Source organism: Myxine glutinosa, chromosome 13 (genome assembly GCF_964187855.1).
Source record: "Myxine glutinosa chromosome 13, kmMyxGlut1.1, whole genome shotgun sequence".
Lineage (NCBI taxonomy): Eukaryota > Metazoa > Chordata > Myxini > Myxiniformes > Myxinidae > Myxine > Myxine glutinosa.
Genome location: NC_136273.1, coordinates 105,198,325 through 105,218,301, shown reverse-complemented (window position 1 = coordinate 105,218,301; position 19,977 = coordinate 105,198,325). Strand labels below are relative to the sequence as shown.

The 19,977-nt window shown below is 45.1% G+C and overlaps 1 protein-coding gene across 2 annotated transcripts in view; it reads left to right on the top strand.

Moving 5' to 3' along the window:
• Nucleotides 1–19,977, top strand: part of LOC137416913 (nucleoporin NUP188) — a 182,123-nt gene that overhangs the window by 111,259 nt on the left and 50,887 nt on the right. For both annotated transcript variants that reach the window (XM_078767875.1, XM_078767876.1), the window contains exons 25-28: nucleotides 2,701–2,807; nucleotides 3,079–3,168; nucleotides 3,347–3,526; nucleotides 17,584–17,753. In XM_078767875.1, the coding sequence (XP_078624001.1) occupies nucleotides 2,701–2,807; nucleotides 3,079–3,168; nucleotides 3,347–3,526; nucleotides 17,584–17,753 (547 nt within the window). The remainder of the gene's footprint in view (nucleotides 1–2,700; nucleotides 2,808–3,078; nucleotides 3,169–3,346; nucleotides 3,527–17,583; nucleotides 17,754–19,977) is intronic.

Here is a 19,977-nt window from a genome sequence, read left to right as displayed (position 1 = left end):
TGGAACATCATCTCAAACATACATAACAACATCATAGCTCTCAAACCGTACATCACAGCATAGGAGTCATAACAACTCTCAAACCTGTCTCCCTCCTCCAAATACTGGTGGCGTCTGGTCAAATCTGTTTCTGGTATTTGTTCCCCTTCCATTCCATCCCTTACCTGAAACGGCCAAACAGCTGACACCGCACGTGAAAAAGCCGAATGCCTCAACTCCGTTTGCCTCAAAATCTTGTGTCCCAAACCCATCCCTCTTTGTACCCACCTTACCCAGTCGAACCCAACTGCTCCTGGACTCTGTGTCCTTCGCTCCTGACAAGGTGGAGAAGTTTCTGTCAAACCTCGACTCTGATTCTGCAACTGGACCTGACGACATCAGCCCACCGTTCCTAAAATCCTGCTCTGCCGCTCTTTCACACCCTGTCTCTATTCTCTTGACCCTCTCTTTTTCTCAGTCATCTGCCAGCATCTTGGAAATCAGCCAACATAACATTACCGCTTTACATAAAAAGTTGCAAAAACATATCCTTGCAACTCCAGACCAATCAGCCTGATCCCAATCATCAGCAAGGTCATGGAATCCATCATCACTTCTGACATCAAATAATTCCCCTAATCCAATAGCTTGAACTCGGATCATCAAATCTGATTCAGACCAGGTCATTCTACTCTGGACATGTTGCTTCTGCTGTCTCAACAATGGATGGAGGTCCTCAATGTCAAACAGGAAATCAGAGCTGTCTCCCTTGACATATCATGTGCCTTCGATACGATCTGGCACCCCGCTCTGCTCACCAAACCCTCCTCCTATGGTATCTGTGGAAATCTCCACGCATGGCTCCTGTTGCAGTCAAAGTGTGGCCCTGAATGGAATTCTCTCGTCTGCCCTTCCTGTTCAGGCTGGAGTTCCCCAAGGCAGTGTTCTGGGCTCTGTGCTTTTTCTAATCTTCATCAATGATCTCTACGACTCTGGAAAATCCTGTCTATCTCTTTGCTGATGAATCCACTCTCTGCCGCTCCATATCTCAACCCTCAGATCGCAGTCAGCATCCGCTTCACTCTGCAGATCTGAGCAAAATCAGACTGGTCAAACAACTGGAACATGTCTTTCCATCCTGACAAATCTTACACTCTTATTATGTCTCTCCGAAAAGACCGTCTGGACAACCCTCCCATCTACTTTGTCAACAATCCTCTCCAATAAGTTCTGTCACTCAAGCTTTTGGGTCTCACTTTCTGCCATGATCTTTCCTGGGAAACCACATTTCCAAGCTGGCCTCCAAAGCCGACTGGGCATTTTCCGTCGTGCAAAGTACTTCCTTTGCGCACCTGAGCTCCTCACCACATCCAAGGCTTTCATCCATAGCTCAATGGAATACTGCGCTCCCCTCTGGGCTGATGCTCCTTCCTCACACCTAGCTCGGCTTCACGCTGTTGAAACCAAAGCTTTCAGAATCATTGGAATCTCCCGCGATGAAGCTACCTCCGAGGGCCTTTCACCTACTCACCGCAGACAGGTTGCTGGTCTTTATGTCTTCTACCGACTCCTCTCCGGCCTAGCCAAGCCCTGTGTGTGCTGTGTCCCCCAAATATTCCTACAGGTCGCACAAGATCTGCCAGCAACCCTCTTCTGGTGAAAGTGCCAAAATCAAGACTCTCTGCTCACCTTCACTCTCATTCCTCTTTTCTCCCTCTTCTGAAACAAACTCTCACTCTTTTCAATCCTACTCCTACCTCCAGGTCTTTAAAACAGCTGTTCACCATCATCTCTTATCTTCCCCCATCCAAAACCGCTCTCGCAGGGAAAATTGCCTTAAAATGCCTGTTGTTGTTGTGTCCAAAACCTTGATCTTTTTTACCCCTGTTAAAACACCCCAAATCAACCTCCTTCAAATTCCGTTTTCTTTCCTGAAAGTCGATATGGTTTATTTCATGCTCTATGTGTTAGCTCTTGTATGGCCCTCGACTTAGTTTTCAAAATTCGTTTAAAAACGCAGGTGTATGAGTTGGTTAGATTACAAGAACAAGCCAATTAGATTTTGGTTCATGTCCAGATCCATATCTGGCCTATCAGTCGAATAGAAAACATAAACTGTTCAGCCTGGCGCAGGTATGAACGCTACTGAGTGGTGTTCTAGTTAACTCCACCACCAAATGTTTTCACCCCTGTCTGTCCGTTTGTCTGTCTGTCCGTTTGTGAACAAAATATCTCAAAAGGTTGTCGACGGATTTGGACGAAATTCAGGAGAGATGTTGCGTATGTGACAAGGACGAAATGATTTGATTTTGGTGAAGATCCGGATTCAGATCCGGGTAAAAAATATTTAAGTGCTTCTTCACCATTGGGAGATAGGGCCAAAAACGATACATAGCAGGATATTTCAAACATTTATGGATTGATTTGGACGAAACTTGTTGGACCGGTTGGGTGTCTGACGAGGAAGAATCGATTCAATGTTGGTGAAGATCCGGATCCGGTTCCAGCTAGTCTAATTTTTTAAGTGATTCTTCACCATTGAATGAAATGGCCAACCAGGTGGAGGTATGCTCTCCACTGAGTGCTGTTATAGTTTTTTGATGTGTTGATTGGAGGTTTAGTTGAGTTGAGTTTTGCAAGAGAATTGGCAACACTCACACATTTAATCTTGGACATCAGGAAGGTAAAATAATGCCGGTGTTGTGTACCTGTCGTTTACAGGTGTGCAGGCTTGCAGCGTGTTAGCTGTCTTGGCACAGTATGTTCACCATCGCTTTGACCCTGGATTGCCCCGAATGGCTATCCTGTTGCTCAAGCGGCTCTCCACGGTTAGCCCCACCCAAGTGACCTCACCCCTGATGTTCACCAAATACTTTGTACACCTCAACCCATTCTCACTTTCCTTCACGTGAAGACATTTATAATCTGCCTTATCACACTTTTCACCAAGATTGCCCACCTTCTATGGTTTGTGGTTTCCACATCATTTTCTGTATCTCCCTGTGGACGATCCAGTTCAGGACTACCCATTCACAAGGAGATGTCACACCTTTGTCAGCATGTAAATTTAACTCTTTTCTTTCTTTTTGTCCATTTCAGGCAGCCCCCATGTCGGTGACGGCTTGTCTCGGCCATAAAGCTTCTGCCATCCGCGATGCTTTCGTTGCTCGCCTCCTCGAACCCACTGAGGTGCAGTCTTGTATTGACCAGGCCATCACTGTAACACAGCTCACATGAATCCACAGTAATTGAATTGTCAACGTGTATGAGGCTTGTTCATAGATCTTAGGCATGCCCACTGCCAGTTCGGTGCTCATCGTGCAATGTTTGTGATTAACTGTGTTCACTCGTGATGTGGGACTTGCAGGATACTCGTATGAAAGCGACCATCTTGGAGTTCATGGCCGTTTCCGTGGAAACCCAGCCCGGTCTGATTGAACTTTTTCTCGACTTGCGTGCTGGAGATACTGGTGGAGAAAATGATGGCAAGAGTTGTCAGAGTGTCGGTACTGTGGGAGAAACAGAGGTGGCCAATGTGACGGAGAAGGTGAGTTGGACTTAAACTTTTCTTTCATATCATAATATTAACTCTTAGTTCTTCTGCCCTTATGTTCACCGTTTCCTTTTTTTTTTAACCCATTAGTTACATATCGAGAATCAGAAATGAAAAGTAGGAAGGAGTTGATGTATGACTTCCAGAACGAATAACATAAACATTTTGGTGCACTGTTTTTGGTAGCTGTAAACTTTAATAGTGCAGTAGTGCAGGACTACTGCACGCTGTCTTGTTGGATTTTTGGAGGTCTGTGATACATTCTCGCTTCATTCCTGCTTGAATTGCTTTCTAACCTGCTGTCCGATTAATGTCCTAATTTGGACCGCAAAAAGGATTTTCCACCAAGCAGGTTCTTAGATGATGAACTGGTACGCGGGGGAGTCTGGGGGCGTCGGAAATAACCAACTTGATCGTAGTTTTCCACGGGTAAACCACCTTGATCTTTTTCAGTTGAACATTCTGATTCTGCAATGCATCGCTATTCCCTGCACACACACACACAGGCATGTGCGCAAAAGACGCACGACTCAGAGTTGATTTGATCTGCCACCAAATACCGCTCTCCATCATCTGAATTTCAGCCCATTGAGTTCGTTACACCAAAACGTGATTGGATGCAGCATTGAACATCCACTCAAAACAAACCCATGAGACTGGAGTTCAGATTATAAAACCACACCCGCGAGATCATATATTTGGTCTTTTGCATCAGCACGAGGATTGTTGAAGATTTCCCGTTTTTAGCACACCTGGAACGTTGTTCCGGGGAGCTTACGTGATAGCGCGTCGTCGGTCTGTAAACACTTGCAACTTCTTTTCTCCGAAACTACTGATGGGATTGTGTGACGAAACCTGGCTCAAATGATATTTGGTATGTTGTGACTAAAGTTTGTTCACGGCATAAAAAAAGTCAGGGTTTAAAGGGGTCAACCGGGGGCAAAGTGGATCCAAGCTTAACCCCCAAAATAGGAATTTGCTTTTTCCTCTGAAACTAGGGGTCAACCCAGGGGTCAAAGTGGATCCAGGCTTGACCCCCAAAATAGGAATTTGCTTTTTCCTTTCAAACTACACACAATATTTTGAGGAAACTTGACCACAACGTTCCATTCATCACCCGTGATGTATCAACGTTTGCTCCCAGCAATTAAAAAAAATCGGGGTCTCAGGCTATGTCTATTGGGGGGGGGGGGGGAGGGGGGAGGGTTGCCCCCCAAAATAGGTATTTGCTTTCTATTCAAAAACTACACATGCAATTCTGATGAAGCTTGACCACAACCTTCATCGCCCATGATGTACCTGAGTTTGTTCACGGCATTAAAAAAAACAACTGGGTCTAAGGCGGGCTGTGGAGGGGGGGGGGGGGGGGGTGGGGGGAGGGGAAGGGTGAGTGGGGCTATCCCCAAAAATAGGTATTTGCTTTCTTCTCAGAAACTTTCCATACAATTCCGATGAAACTTAACCACAACGTTCCGTTCATCACCCATGATGTACCAAAGTTTGTTCATGGCGTTTAAAAATCTGGATCGAAGGTGGTCTTTGGGAGGGCGGGGGGTGGCCCCCCCAAAATAGGTATTTGGTTTCTTCTCAAAAACTACACATGCAATTCTGATGAAGCTTGATCACCACCTTCATCGCCCATGTTTTACCAATAGTCTAGTAGGAAGACTAGGTCCCCCTGCACCCCCCGGAGATATACTTCTAATCAGTGTTTCTAGATTGGAAAAAATGTGTAGAAAATGACTAGCTATGGCCCCAAGCTGAAAAAATGTCCCACATACCATTTTTATGCAAATTACTGCTGCCATTATCAAAAAAACGATTTTTGACATATCTCAGCCAATATTGCAGATAATTGAAAAATGAAGGTGTCTAGACCCATGTTTTGAAGGGCATAGATCATGATAGAACTATTCATAACATGATTACATGTGTCTATGGTATACTAGTATGCTAATTAGTGCTTTATTTACAAAATAATCAAAAGAGGGACTTTGCGTAGGCCTTTCCACTGAGAACACCTTTGAGAGATCCACTTGTTACTAGTTGTGCCTCAAAGAGAATCTCTGCATATCCAGAACCACGCATCTTGTGTCCAGTGAGCATCCCGATGTAGTTCATGGATGTGTGGAAGGGTCCAATCGTTACTACATGACTAGCAAATTCATTTGGCCAGCGCCAGATGATGGGAAGGGCTTTCATGCAGACACCCAGATCAAATGTATTCAGGACCCATCTCTGACCCACCTCAGCAGTTGCTGCCTCGGAACGCTTCAGTAGCTCACGAACAACTGTGTTGTCTGTGATCGGTTGGTGGATAGGCGTGCAGTAGTCGACTGTTGATTTGCTGGGTGGGGGAGAACCAGTTGCAGAGGTGAAACCCCCTAGCCCAGGCACAGGCTGCAGGCCACAGCTTCCGATGTATCTGATGAAGAGCCAGATGTAGTACTCTTGCATCGTAGTGGCATAGACTGTGTCATTCTCTGCTGGCGGTGTGAATGATGAGCCTTCAGGGAACTTCGGGCCAACGCGAGTAAAGTGCAAGGGTGGGAGAGTTTTTGGTGTGTCGACCTTCAGGCTACGCTGTTGTGACCTATTGATGGTAGGTAGCATTCGGTCCTTGCTGCTCTCGAACCCGGGCTTGACCTCCTGCACCATGATTCCTCCAGCACTGTTTACAATGTTGCTGCCGTGCACACTGGTAGTGGTTTTATTCAAGTTGTCCCACTCACAGTGGAATACAAGGTTGCCCTCTCCTGTCACAATTTGTGGTGTACGATAAGTTGAGACTTCATCCAGGACCTTGGCGAGAGCAGTTTCCAACTCCAAGGCGAAATCGTAGCTCTCAGAGTGTCCAAGCCTGTGTAGTATTGTGGTGAGCTGTTTGCTTCGGAACAGGTGCCTTACAGTCACACAGAGGAGAATGTGCTTTGGTAACTTCCATTTTCCATCTGACACTGCACGGCACAGATCTTGTCCAATGGAGAAGACCAGACGCTTCACCTTTTCTGTCTCGATGCCCTCCTTGCCAGTCATTAGCACGCTGAGAAAGCGGACAAGGTCTGGAGGTAGGATGTCTTCAGGATTGAGCTCCATGTCTTCAGCTGTTGGTGGCCATGGTTGGTCTTTACACTCTCTGAAAGCCTGTAGAATACCCTGGCGAAGTTGGAGGGCAACATTTTGGTTCTTGTTTGTGCTTCCGAGTGTGAATGCTCGTGCGAGAGCATTGGAAACTGTTATGTTTGAGCTGTGCACAAGCCAGAAAGAAATGACATCACATTTGTCATGATCAACCTTCGTGAAGTGGATATGCTCCTTGATTGGGTCATTCTGTAGGCGTTTCAGTAGTTTCTCTGACCGATAATTTGAGTTCTCATATCCATTCAGTTTCAGTTCCTCGACATAGAGCAAGCGCAAGGAAGAAAGCTGTAGAACTTTATTCTGCTGGATGACCTGGGTTTGAATGTGTTCCAGTACTGAGTTGAATGCCTTTTCATGGGCGGCTGACATGCAAGCCTGCTCCTTTGGTGCTTCGGCTCTGTGAATCGCACGCTCATTGTTGTAGAATGCTGTGCGGAAAGCTTTAAAACATGACGGATGGTGTTTGGCCTCACATGCAAAGAGGTCTTTGTTTTTCACCTTTCGATGGAGTCGATAGAGACCCATTTTCTCAGCCCGTGTTTCGATTTGCTCCCATGCATTTTCTTTGTTTTTAAAGGATGGGAAGGTTGTAGGCCTCTCAGTATTGCGATGAGCATCTTTGGTCTCAACTTTCTCACAAAATATACACTCTGGCGGGAAGATGGGTTCAGCAGAACCTCCTGGTTTACGAGGAGAGTGATGCCATGATGAGGTTGATGGCCCTGGTTCTGTATCATCTCCCAGACGATGAAAGTGGCGGACAAAGTGCTTATAACACTTGCTGTGATATCCTACTCTTTCTAGGTCATCAGGAAGAGTTGCCGGGATCTGATCACATACTGATTGCATACGACATGGGGAGTCATGCGGTTGGTTGAGACGTCTATCCCGGATCTTTTGAAGCAGTTGCAGTTTTTCTGAAGCAGATCCTTTAATTTTACGGAGGGGCGTGAAATCCCCATGATCAGACATGGATGGTACATGAAGGATGCATGTAGGAGGAGAGCTTTGGGCTGCAGGTTCTACACTCCGTTTTCTTTTGGGCATGCTTGCTGTCGATGTCTACCATCACTGTTAAATGACAAATAAGAAATCACGAATGATGTTAAAAGTGCCTGTGAAAGGAGGCTCTGAGTTTTCAGTGAGGTAACAGAGGTTCTGAGTCATGTTCTACACTAGGGTACTTTTTAGCTGACTAAACCATGTTTAGTGGCATCAAAAGTGCTAATAGCTAAAACATCTAAATTCTTCCACACTAACGTTAGCTATCTAGGCCAATGAAACATTGTGCTAAGTTACTGTAGCTAGCTCAGCTGTCGTGCCTCTTTCTGGTTCAATTCATATACAGAAGTCAACAGATATGTCTCATGTTTGGCATTAACAAAAGTTTAAGTTACACCGACATTAGGAACATACTGTACATAGATGAGGCTAGCTTTAACGTTAGCTAACATGGTGCTAGCTGGCTCAGCTGTTATTCTGCCTGTTTATGATTTCATGCAGAAACTGAAGTCAAGAGTGTGAGTAACATTATAGTTAGCATCTTACCTGGCTAGATTGGAGGATGAATACCAAGAACAACACACAGATGGAATGGAAGACTGAACTTTCAACTGAGGTATTCAATAACATCAACGTTACCAATTGATACGAGCGCGCGACATTACCAATTGATACGAGCGCGCGAGCGCGCATGTTACATGGATGGAAATGTAAAATGGCAGCTATAGCAGCACTAATTTGGATCTCTAGTCTGTCATTTCTGCACTGTGATTGGATAACATAAAAAAATATGTTTGGGAGTTAACAGCAGGAGTTGGTAGATTTTACGTGGGCTGGGTGAGAAACCTTTAAATAAGCAAGTGAAAATCTCTCGCAATACAAAGTCAATGGTGGGAAGAAAAGTTGAGTGGTACCAATGTTACTGCCAATGTCCCGCCCCTATGCAAGACTCAGGAGCATCTTGTTGACATTTAACCTTGAAAATACCTGGGTTTAGACCCCTTATGTACCATGTTAAGTTATCTGCAGTATTAACGTATCCTTATCATTTGTAAAACTGATTATTTTGTAATTACAGCATTAATATGCATACTAGTATACCATAGACACATGTAATCATGTTATGAATAGTTCTATCATGATCTATGTATGCCCTTCAAAACATGGGTCTAGACACCTTCATTTTTCAATTATCTGCAATATTGGCTGAGATATGTCAAAAATCGTTTTTTTGATAATGGCAGCAGTAATTTGCATAAAAATGGTATGTGGGACATTTTTTCAGCTTGGGGCCATAGCTAGTCATTTTCTACACATTTTTTCCAATCTAGAAACACTGATTAGAAGTATATCTCCGGGGGGTGCAGGGGGACCTAGTCTTCCTACTAGACTACAAGGTTTGTTCACAGCATTAGGAAAAAAAATGGGACCCGAAACAGGTCTATGGCAGGGGGGGGGGGGAGGGGTTGCCCCCCCCCCCCAAGGTAGATATTTGCTCTTTTCTCTGAAACTACACACACGATTTCAATGAAGCTTGACCACAACCTTCATCACCCGTGATATACCAATGTTTGTCCAAGGCATTATAAAAATTGGGGTCTGAGGAGATATATGATGTGGGGGGTTTCCCCCCCCCCCCCCCCCCCAAAATAGGTATTTTTGTTTTTTGTTTGATTTTCTCCCCTTGGATCTTTTTCACATTTTGTTGTTACAGCCTGAAATTAAAATGGATAAAATGAGTTGTTTTTTTGTCACTGATCTACACATTATAATACCCCACTAGCAACGGCACCCGCCCTATGGGCGGGGCTTCAATTGGGAAGCCGAAATGAAAAGGCAAACTATCAGAAATTGAAGGCAGACATTTTTTTATTTTAAACGATTCATATAAACATCCGTCAAATCATATCACACGTAAATCATCAAAATCAAAGCACTATCTTTAGAATTTCAATAAAAGCCACATCACTGTTCATATCGGTAAATATTATTCCATCGTGTTTCAAATCATGATATCAACTGTACGCTTTTCTTTAGGGAAAATAATTGAATGATTCTGTACCTCTTTTTCAGGATAGACGAAATTTCTGATAAAAGTTCCTTTTCTCGAATTTCACGAATATGTGAATTGTGATTGTGTTTCATTGTGATGTTTGTGCGGCGACGGGCGGTGTGTACAAAGGGCAGGGACTTGATCAACGCGAGCTGATGACGCGCGCTTACTGGGAATTCCTCGTTCGTGGGACACTGTCTCAAGCCCCAGTACCCATCACGGATGGGGCTCAGCGGTTTACCCGAGCATGACGGCGAAGGGCAAGGTACACGCTGGCCCGTCCAGTGTAGTGCGGCCCCGTACATCGGAGGGCATTAAACGTTTATTAAACATAAAACGTTCATTAAAGGATTAAGAAACGAAAAACATTACGAAATTACGTTCACACCATCACGTCAAACACTACCGTGAACACATACATCGTCACAACATCGTCACAATGAGAACATCGTCACAATGAAAGTTATGCGAATGCGAATGTTATGCGGGAGTCCAAACCTGAGAATGCTGGAGCCAAAGCTGAAATTAGGAAAACTAAATAGCCTATTTTACTCCCAGGGGTCCCAGGATTACCCACCCAAAATATCTTTGCGATCGGTTCAGCAGTTTTTACGGTACCTTCGAACAGACAGATGGACATTTGGTGAATTCTAGTAAGATAATGTCAAAGTTGAATATTTCAAATATAAATTATTATAAGATAATAAGAATGAAATACAGAAATATCTAATTTTCCGATGTTTAATGATGTAAGAGAAGAAGAAAGTTTAATGATGTAATATGAAGTATTCAACCCTCTGAATCAATACCTCGTAGAAGCGCCCCCTGAATTCAACCCCCTGAATCAATATCCCGGTGTGTACCCCGGTTTCAAATAGGTACCTGCGTGTCGTTAGAGGCGACTAAAAGGGTTGGCATCAGGAAGGGCATCCGGCCATAAAAACATTGCCTCAAAAAGAGAACCATGACAATTACGACTACATATGGGCAGGGTACAGCCCGAAGTACCCCGTGGGGGGGACCCCACTCCCTCTCGTCAAAACTCAAGGTGGGGAACCCGATCGAAGCAAGGGTGGAAATCATTCCATTTATGACGACGAAACGTCTGATGCCCGACGTGGAGATCGGTTTCAGAGATTTGGGACATGGAATGTCGGGACAATGACAGGGATATCAAGAGAAGTGGTGGAAGTATTGGTTAGAAGAAGAGTGGACATATGTTGTGTGCAGGAGACGAGATGGAAGGGAAGTGGTGTGAGAATGGTGAAGGGTAGGCAGGGACAGAAATACAAGTTTGTTTGGCAAGGGTGCCCGGAGGACGTGAATGGTGTTGGTGTCCTGTTTTCTGAGGAGTTTGTAGACAGTGTGGTGAGTGTGACTAGAGTGAGTGAAAGGTTGATGATGGTGAAAATGATGACTGGAAAGATCTTGGTGAACATCATCTCGGGATATGCTCCGCAGGTTGGTCGGAGCGATGAAGAGAAGGACAAGTTCTGGTGTGCTATCGAGAAGCTGATGGAAAACGTGAAAGATGAGGAAGTTGTTGTGGTAGGAGGAGACCTAAATGGACATGTGGGAAGGAGTATGGACGGTTTTGAGGGAGTTCATGGAGGTTACGGATATGGTGTGAGAAATGGAGAAGGTGAAAGGATTTTGGAGTTTGCTGATGGAGCTGATTTGTTGATTTGTAATACTCAGTTCCAGAAAGAGGATAATAAGCTTGTTACATACACGTCAGGTGGGTCGACGACAACCGTTGACTACCTGCTGGTGCGTAGGCGAGATAGGGGGCACCTCCGGGACACAAAGGTGATCCCGGAGGAGGAGGCTGTTTCACAGCACCACTTGGTTGTCTGCGACATAAGGGTGAAAGGTGCGAGGAGAGCTCGGCGGGTGAAGTACCAACCGAGAATGAAGGTGTGGAGGTTGAAAGAGGTGACAGTGAGGGAGGCATTAAAAGAGAGGCTGAGTATGGTGGAGGATGATGTGGTTGAGCTTGAAAGTGGTTGGATGTCAATGAAAGATAGTCTGTTGGGAGCCGTTGGTGAGGTATGTGGATGGACAAAAGGACCACCGAGGCACTCGGAAACATGGTGGTGGGATGATGTAGTTGGAAAGAAGATTGACGAGAAGAGGAAGAAGTTCAAGGAGTGGCAGAAGGCGAAGGGTATGGTGGCAGAAAAGGCAGAGCATGAAAGTTATAAGGCAGCCAAGAATGCTGCAAAGAAAGAGGTAGCAAAGGCACAGGAGGCATGTAGGAAAATGTTCAGAGAGCGCTTGGATTCGGAAGAGGGTCAGAGAGCGGTATTCAGGATTGCAAAGCAGATAGGGAAAGAGAGGTGTGATGTGATGGGGGTGAGTTGCTTGAAGGATGAAGTGGGACAAATCGTTGTGGACCCAGATGGAATTAAAGGAAGATGGAAGAGATATATGGAAATGCTGTTGAATACAGAGAATGAATGGGATGGCAACATAGAGAGTAACCCAGTTTTAGGACCGGCAGAGAAGATAACCGAGAAGGAAGTTGAGGAAGCGATAAAAGCAATGAAGGGTAGAAAAGTGGGAGGGCCGACCGGAGTTGTGGGAGATATGTTGAAGGCAGCGGGAAATTGGGGTGTGAAGAGAATGACAAAGATCTGCAATCTGGTGGTGAAAGAAGGCCGCATTCCAGTGGATTGGGAACTGAGTACCCCCGTCCCTTTATACAAGGGGAAAGGTGACCCTCTGGACTGTGGCTCGTATTGAGCGATAAAGTTATTGGAACATGGAATGAAGGTATTGGAAAGGGTGTTGGAGAGGAGGATAAGGAAGAAAGTGAAGATTGACGAAATGCAGTTTGGATTAATGCCAGGAAGAGGAACGACAGACGCGCCTTTTATTGTGAGGCAGTTGCAGGAGAAGTATATGGAGAAGAGGAAGAAGTTGTTTCTTGGGTTTGTTGATCTGGAGAAAGCATTCGATAGGGTTCCACATGAAGTAGTGACACGGGCATTTAGGAAGTTAGGAGTGGAGGAATGGTTGATCAGAGTAGTGATGGCAATGTACAAAAGAGCGCGCACAGCTGTAAGGACGAAGGACCGGAACAGTGGTGAGTTTGAGGTGAAGGTGGGAGTGCATCAGGGGTTGGTACTAAGTCCACTACTATTTGTAGCTGTCATTGAGGTGCTGGCTTAGAACGTAAAGGAGGGTTTACCGTGGGAGTTGTTGTATGCAGATGATCTGGTGTTGATTGCAGGAAGTATGGATGGACTGAAGGAGAAGATGAACAAGTGGAAGGAATGTATGGAGACAAAAGGTCTGAAGGTGAATATCGGAAAAACAAAGGTGATGGCAAGTGGTAAAACATGTGGTGAGGGGGAAAGAACTGGGAAGTGGCCGTGTGCTGTGTGCAGGAAGGGTGTCGGAGTGAATTCCATTCAATGTACAATGTGCGCTGAGTGGGTTCATCAAAAATGTAGTGGTTTGAGAGGGTCATTAACCAGTGTGGCAGCTACATTCAAGTGTAAGGTGTGCACAGAGGGAGCTGCAGATGGAGGAAATGTTGAGTTGGATCTTGGAGACGGCGTGAAGCTGGAAGGTGTGAAAACATTTTGTTGCCTTGGAGACATGCTGAATGGAGAAGGTGGATCAGACTCGGCAACGGTTGCTCGAGTGAGATGTGCATGGAAGAAGTTTCGGGAACTGAGTGGCGTGCTGACGAGGAGGGGAGTGTCATTGAAGCTGAAGGGAAAGGTGTATGCTGCATGTGTGAGAAGTGTTATGATTTATGGGAGTGAGACATGGGTAATGAACGTAGAGCAGCAACGAAGGCTGGAAAGGGTGGAAATGCGAACGGTTCGGTGGATGTGCGGAGTATCGTTGAGAGAGAGGAAGACAAATGATGAATTGCGAAATTCAAGCCTGTGATGGATGCTGTGAAGAGAAACAGGTTGAGATGGTTTGGTCATGTGTTGAGGAAGGATGAAAGTGACTGGTTGAAAAGAGTGATGGGAATGAATGTAGAAGGAAGTAGAGGACGGGGAAGACCGAGAAAGACTTTTTTTTCTTTTTTTTTGTATACTGAATCGAGGCCCGTGGAAGAGCTAACATTTATTTCACAAACAAATCAACCAGACAAACAAAATATACAAAAAGAGGGAGCGGAAGACAAGATGGGGAGAGAAGGGGAAGCACACAACCACAACATTTGAGAGCAGGGAGAAGTGTGGGAGGGAGAGGGCTTGGGGGGAGGAGGCGTGGGAAGGGGGAGGGGGGGGGGAGAGGTATAAAACACAAGGGGACCGAAATTAGTTGGGGTAGAAAAGATCAAGGTTTTGGATGGGGGAGGATAAGAGATGGTGGTGAACAGCTGTTTTAAAGACCTGGAGGGTGGAGTGGGATAGAAGAGAGTGAGGGAGTTTGTTCCAGAGGCGGGAGAAAAGAGGAATGAAGGAGTGAAGGTGAGCAGAAAGTCTTGATTTTGGCAGTTTAACCATAAGAGGGTTGCAGGCAGATCTTGTGCGACCTGTAGGAATATTTGGGGAACAGAGCCCAGAGAGAGCTGGGGGGGCAAGGCCAGAGAGGAGTCGGTGGAAGACGGAAAGACCACCAAACCTGCCTGCGGTGAGTGAGTGAAAGGCCCTTGGAGTTAGCTTCATCGCGGGAGATTCCAATGATTCTGAACGCTTTGGTTTCAACAGCGTGAAGACGAGCTAGGTGTGAGGCAGGAGCACCAGACCTGTTTTGTTTGTTTTCTCTTTTGTTTGTTTTCCTTCGGAGCCTTGCAATAGAGCTACGAACGTGATTGACTAAACTGAGAGTCTGATTTTAGTAAGTCAGAAGTGTCAAGTTGAGTTGGTCTGTGAAAATAATTGAGTCCCAGTGCCCCCGATACAATGGGACGAAAATGCGGTCGTGGGAGGGAGGCTTTAATCTACAAATTGATAATCATCCAGAAACAATTGCTGCTTTGATTGGCTAAAGATGGTCGAAGAAGAAATGCGGGCAAGGTGGTTAACAAGGAGAGATGCAGAAAATAGGGCAAAATGGAGAACATTGTCATGGGGACCGCAAGGCTAACCCCCGCTCTTGCAGGGGAAATGGCCTTAAAATGCCTGTTGTTGTTGTGTTGTAGAAGCGCCTTTGGCAGTGATTACAGCTTCGAGTCTTCTTGGGTATGCCTGTATCAGCTTTGCACATCTCGATTTTCTTCCTTTCAGATTTGCTCAAGCTCAATCAAGTTGGATGGGGAGCGTCAGTCAACATCAATCTTCAAGTCTTTCCGCAGATTCTCATTGGGATTCAAGTCTGGGTTTGGCTGGACAACTCAAGGACTTTCACGTTCTTATTCTGAAGCCATTCCAGTGTTACTTTGGCTGTGTGCTTGGGATCATTGTCCTGTTGGAACGTAAATCTTTGCCACAGTCTGAAGTCTTTTTAATTCTGTCGCAGGTTCTCCTCAAGCATTTGTCCGTATTTGGCTCCATTCATCTTTCCCTCTATCCATATAAGTCTCCCAGTCCATGCTTCTAAAAAGCATTCCCTTCGCATGCTGCCACAACCATGCTTCACGGTCGGGATGCTGTTAGATGGGTGATGACCTAGCTGTACAAGGTTTCTGCCCGATGTAGCGCTTTGCATTCAGGCCAAAGAGTACAAATTTCGTCTCATCGGTCCACAGAATATTTTGCCTCATGCTGTCTTTCTCATGCCTTTTTGCAAATTCTAGGCGTGCCGTCATGTGCCTTTTTCTCAGGAGTGGCTTCCGTTTGGGCACTCCCATAAAGCTGAGATTTGTGAAGTGCTGCAGAGACTGTTGCCCTGGCAGGATCTCCCATCTCAGCCAAGCAACTCTATTTCTGTCAGAATGGTCATTGGGTTCTTGGTCACCTCCCTGACCAAGGTCCATCTTACCCGGTTGTTTAGTTTGGTCAAACAGACAGCTCTCGGAAGAGTCTGGGTTGTTCCATATTCTTTCCTTTTCCAAATGATGGAGTTCACTGTGTCACCTTGTATAGAAAGGTGGGTTTCTTTGTTAACCATGGCCACAGGTGTACTCCATTCAAGTTGTGGAGACATCTCAAGGATGATGAAAGGAAATTGGATGCACCTGAGCTCAACTTGTCGTGTTGCAGCAAAGGGGTTGAATACTTATTGACACAAGACATTTCACCTTTTCGTCTTGAATTATTTTGAAAATAAAAAATAAAAATCTGCATTGACATTATGGGGTAGATCAGTGACAAAAAAAATCTCCATTTAATCCATTTTAAATTCAGGATGGAACACAACAAAATGCTAAAGTCAAGGGGAGTGAATACTTTCTTAAGGCGCTGTGTGTATGATGTAGCAATGAACTGATTCGATTTGGGATCACATTGACAGAGGTTTCTTTAGATAAAAATTCTGTTACTGAGTTAACTTGTGAACCAGTGATGGGATTTCGACCAAACTTGGTGTAAGTACATGTTATGATGCAACGATGATTAGATTTTGGTGTCAAAGGTCAAAAATCATGGTCAAATCAATCAAAAAAGGTCAAAGCTCTTTGCCCTTTGCTGATGACTCCACTATCTGCCACTCCATTCCTCATCCCTCAGATCGGCAGTCTGCAGCCTCCTCACTCTCTGCAGACCTGGAGAAAATCAGACTGGTCAAACAAGTGGAACATGTCTTTCAATCCTGATAAATCTCACACTCTTACAATGTCTCTCCGAAAGGACCGACTGGACAACCCTCCCATCTACTTTCTCAACAATCCTCTCCAAGAAGTTCTGTCGCTCAAGCTTTTGGGTCTCACTATCTGCCATGATCTTTCTTGGGAAAACCACATTTCCAAGCTGGCCTCCAAAGCCAGTCGCCGACTGGGCATCCTCCGTCGTGCGAAGTCCTTCCTTGGCACACCTGAGCTCCTCACCACATACAAGGCTTTCATCCGCAGCTCAATGGAATACTGTTCCCCCCTCTGGGCTGGTGCTCCTGCCTCACACCTTGCTCGGCTTCACGCTGTTGAAACCAAAGCTTTCAGAATTATTGGAATCTCCTGCGATGTAGTCAACTCCGAGGGCCTTTCACTCACTCACCGCAGGCAGGTTGGTGGTCTTTCTGTCTTCTACCGACTCCTCTCCGGCCTTGCTCCCCCAGCTCTCTCTGTGCTCTGTCCCCCCAATATTCCTTCAGGTCGCACAAGATCTGCCTGCAACCCTCTTATGGTTAAACTGCCAAAGTCTAGGCTCTCTGCTCACCTTCACTCTTTCATTCCCCTTTTCTCCCGCCTCTGGAACAAACTCCCCCACTCCCTTCAATCCCACTCCTCCCTCCAGGTTTTTAAAACAGCTGTTCACCACCATCTCTTATCTTCCCCCATCGAAAACCTTGATCTTTTCTGCCCCCGGTAATTCACCCCAGAGTCCTTGCAGTGTTCATATGTTTTATTCCTCTCCCACCTCCCCCCAAGTCCTCCCGATGTCCCTGCTCTCAAATGTTGTGTTTGTGTCCTTCCCCCTCTCTCCCCATCTTGTCTGCCGCTCCCCTTGTTTTTTGTGTTTTGTGTGTCGGTTTGTCTTTTTGTGTGATTAATGTTAGCTCTTTCACGAGCCTCGATCTTGTATTTAAAAAAAAAAAAAAAAAAAAAACCATGCCAGGTAAAAATGTGATACTTGACAACAGCTGTGGGAATTTAAATCAAACTTGGTACAAGTATGTTTCATGATGTAATAATGTGGGCAGAGGCATATCGGGCGACGTCAGTGTTCTGGTTCTCTGTAATTTTGTTTTCTATATTGGCCACTGTTTGCTTTTTTTTCTCTTTTTTTTGTTCTGTTTTTGGAGCTGGTTGCATTTGCTCAAATCGTCGTATTGTGATGCGCGTGTGCAGGGTGTGAGTGTTGGTAAGTGGAGTTGCGTTCCTGCAGTGTTGGCACTTGTCAGCGGCAAAGGTGGCGGGGCGAAGTACGTTCCTCCCGTGCTACACTGTGCGGCACTCGGATTCTTGCACGCCCTGTGGCATGACCGTCGAGATGGGGTCACCTCTCTGCTGAGAGACAGGTCATAACCACCTACCTGTCATATACGATACATACACATATGATCTTTATCGGGTTCCGTTGACAGATTGATTCACATTTGTTTTTCTCTTTTGTTTGTTTTCCTTCGGAGCCTTGCAATAGAGCTACGAAGGTGATTGACTAAACTGGGAGTCTGATTTTAGTAAGTCAGAAGTGTCAAGTTTAGTTGGTCTGTGAAAATAATTGAGTCCCAGTGCCCCCGATACAATGGGATGAAAATGCGGTCGGGGGAGGGAGGCTTTAATCTACAAATTGATAATCGTCCAGAAACAATTGCTGCTTTGATTCCTTTTTTAGCATTATGAAAGACAGAAGAAAAAAGCAATAAGAAACCCGCATATGGAGTTGACACACGCACACACACTAACTCAATATCACCATAAATAAAACACTTCACTGGTGATTATAACAATTTACGTTCACATGATAAATTAAACATCAGCATAAACACAAACCGAATCGGTGACTCTGATCATGTAAATATGATGGAGTGGAAACTTCACCACCTAGAGCCAAACAATATATATATATATATATATATATATACATACACACATACATACATACATACATACATACATACATACATACATACATACATACATACATATATATATACAGTTGGACCTCTAAATCAGAATTTAATTCGTTCCAGCGGCAGTTCGGATTGGGAAAAGTTCGGGATTAGAAACTATTTTCCTCATAAGAAATAATGGAAAGTGAATTAATCCGTTCCTGGACCCCAAAAACCCATTATCAAGACACTGTTAACTGCAAATACACATGATTCAAGGTAAAATAAGATGAGTAAATGCCCTAAATATCAAATAATAATAATAATAAAAACAAGAAATAAATGTACTGACATGAAAATAACTGCATTTACCTCAGTGGAGAGTTCTGATGGTGCATGTGGAAGCTGGAGAGGAGGAAGGAGGGAGAGGGTTTTATTGCTTGGAAGGTGAGGCACCTTCCAAGCTAACATCAGCTGACTGTGCTTCTGGTGTTTGCTCTCTTTGTCTCTTAACACCACTTGTAGAGGGTTGGGGCTCACTAGGCTTGCTTTCTTTAGAGAACCACCTCTCCAAAGTTGCCTGGTGTTGGCGACTTTTCTTAATTTTTCTGAAGTGGTCAATCACATTGTCACTGAACAAGTTAATGCTCCTGTTAACCACTGCTTTATTAGGGTGCCACTTTTCAACAATGGCCTGTGTTTTAGACCAATGGAAGCACAGTTCTTTAATTTCAGCACTGGAAATGTTACCACAAGCTCCCTCTTCCTCCTCTGAAGAAATTTCCACTGCCACTTCTTGCTGCATCTTGTGGAGGTGCTGAAGTTCTTCTGTGGTGAGTTCCTTGTTGTGATCCTCCACTAACTCCTCCACATCCTCTTCACTCACCTCCAAGCCCATGGACTGACCTAATGCTACAATAGCAGGCACAATAGGTTCTTCAAAGCCTTCAAAATCTCTCCCTGCAACACAATCAGGCCAGAGTTTCTTCCAGGCAGAGTTCATTGTCCTCAGAGACACTTCCCTCCATGCTTTGTCAATGATTCTTAGGCAATGGAGGATATTATAATGATCCTTCCAAAAGTCTCTGAGGGTCAGTTCAGTCTCGTTTGTCACCTCAAAGCATCTCTGGAACATAGCCTTGGTGTACAACTTCTTGAAATTTGAGATGACTTGCTGGTCCATGGGCTGGACGAGAGGAGTGGTATTGGGGGGCAGGAACTTCACCTTGATGAAGCTGTATTCTTCCTCCAAATCTTCTTCCAAGCCTGGAGGATGAGCAGGAGCATTGTCCATCACAAGAAGAGCCTTCAGGGGTAGATTCTTCTCCTCAAGATAAGCCTTCACCGAAGGGGCAAACTCCTCATGAATCCACTCAGTGAAGAACTGCCTGGTAGCCCATGCTTTCACGTTTGCCCTCCACATAACATTAAGCTTGCTCTTAATCACATTGTTCTTTTTGAACACATGTGGATTCTCTGAGTGGTACACAAGCAAAGGCTTTATCTTGCAGTCTCCACTAGCATTAGCACACAACAAGAGAGTAAGCCTATCTTTCATTGGCTTATGGCCTGGTACAGACTTCTCTTCCTTCGTTATGTAGGTCCTCCTTGGCATCTTTTTCCAGAAGAGGCCTGTCTCATCACAATTGAACACCTGTTGTGCCACATACCCCTCAGTGTTCACAAACGC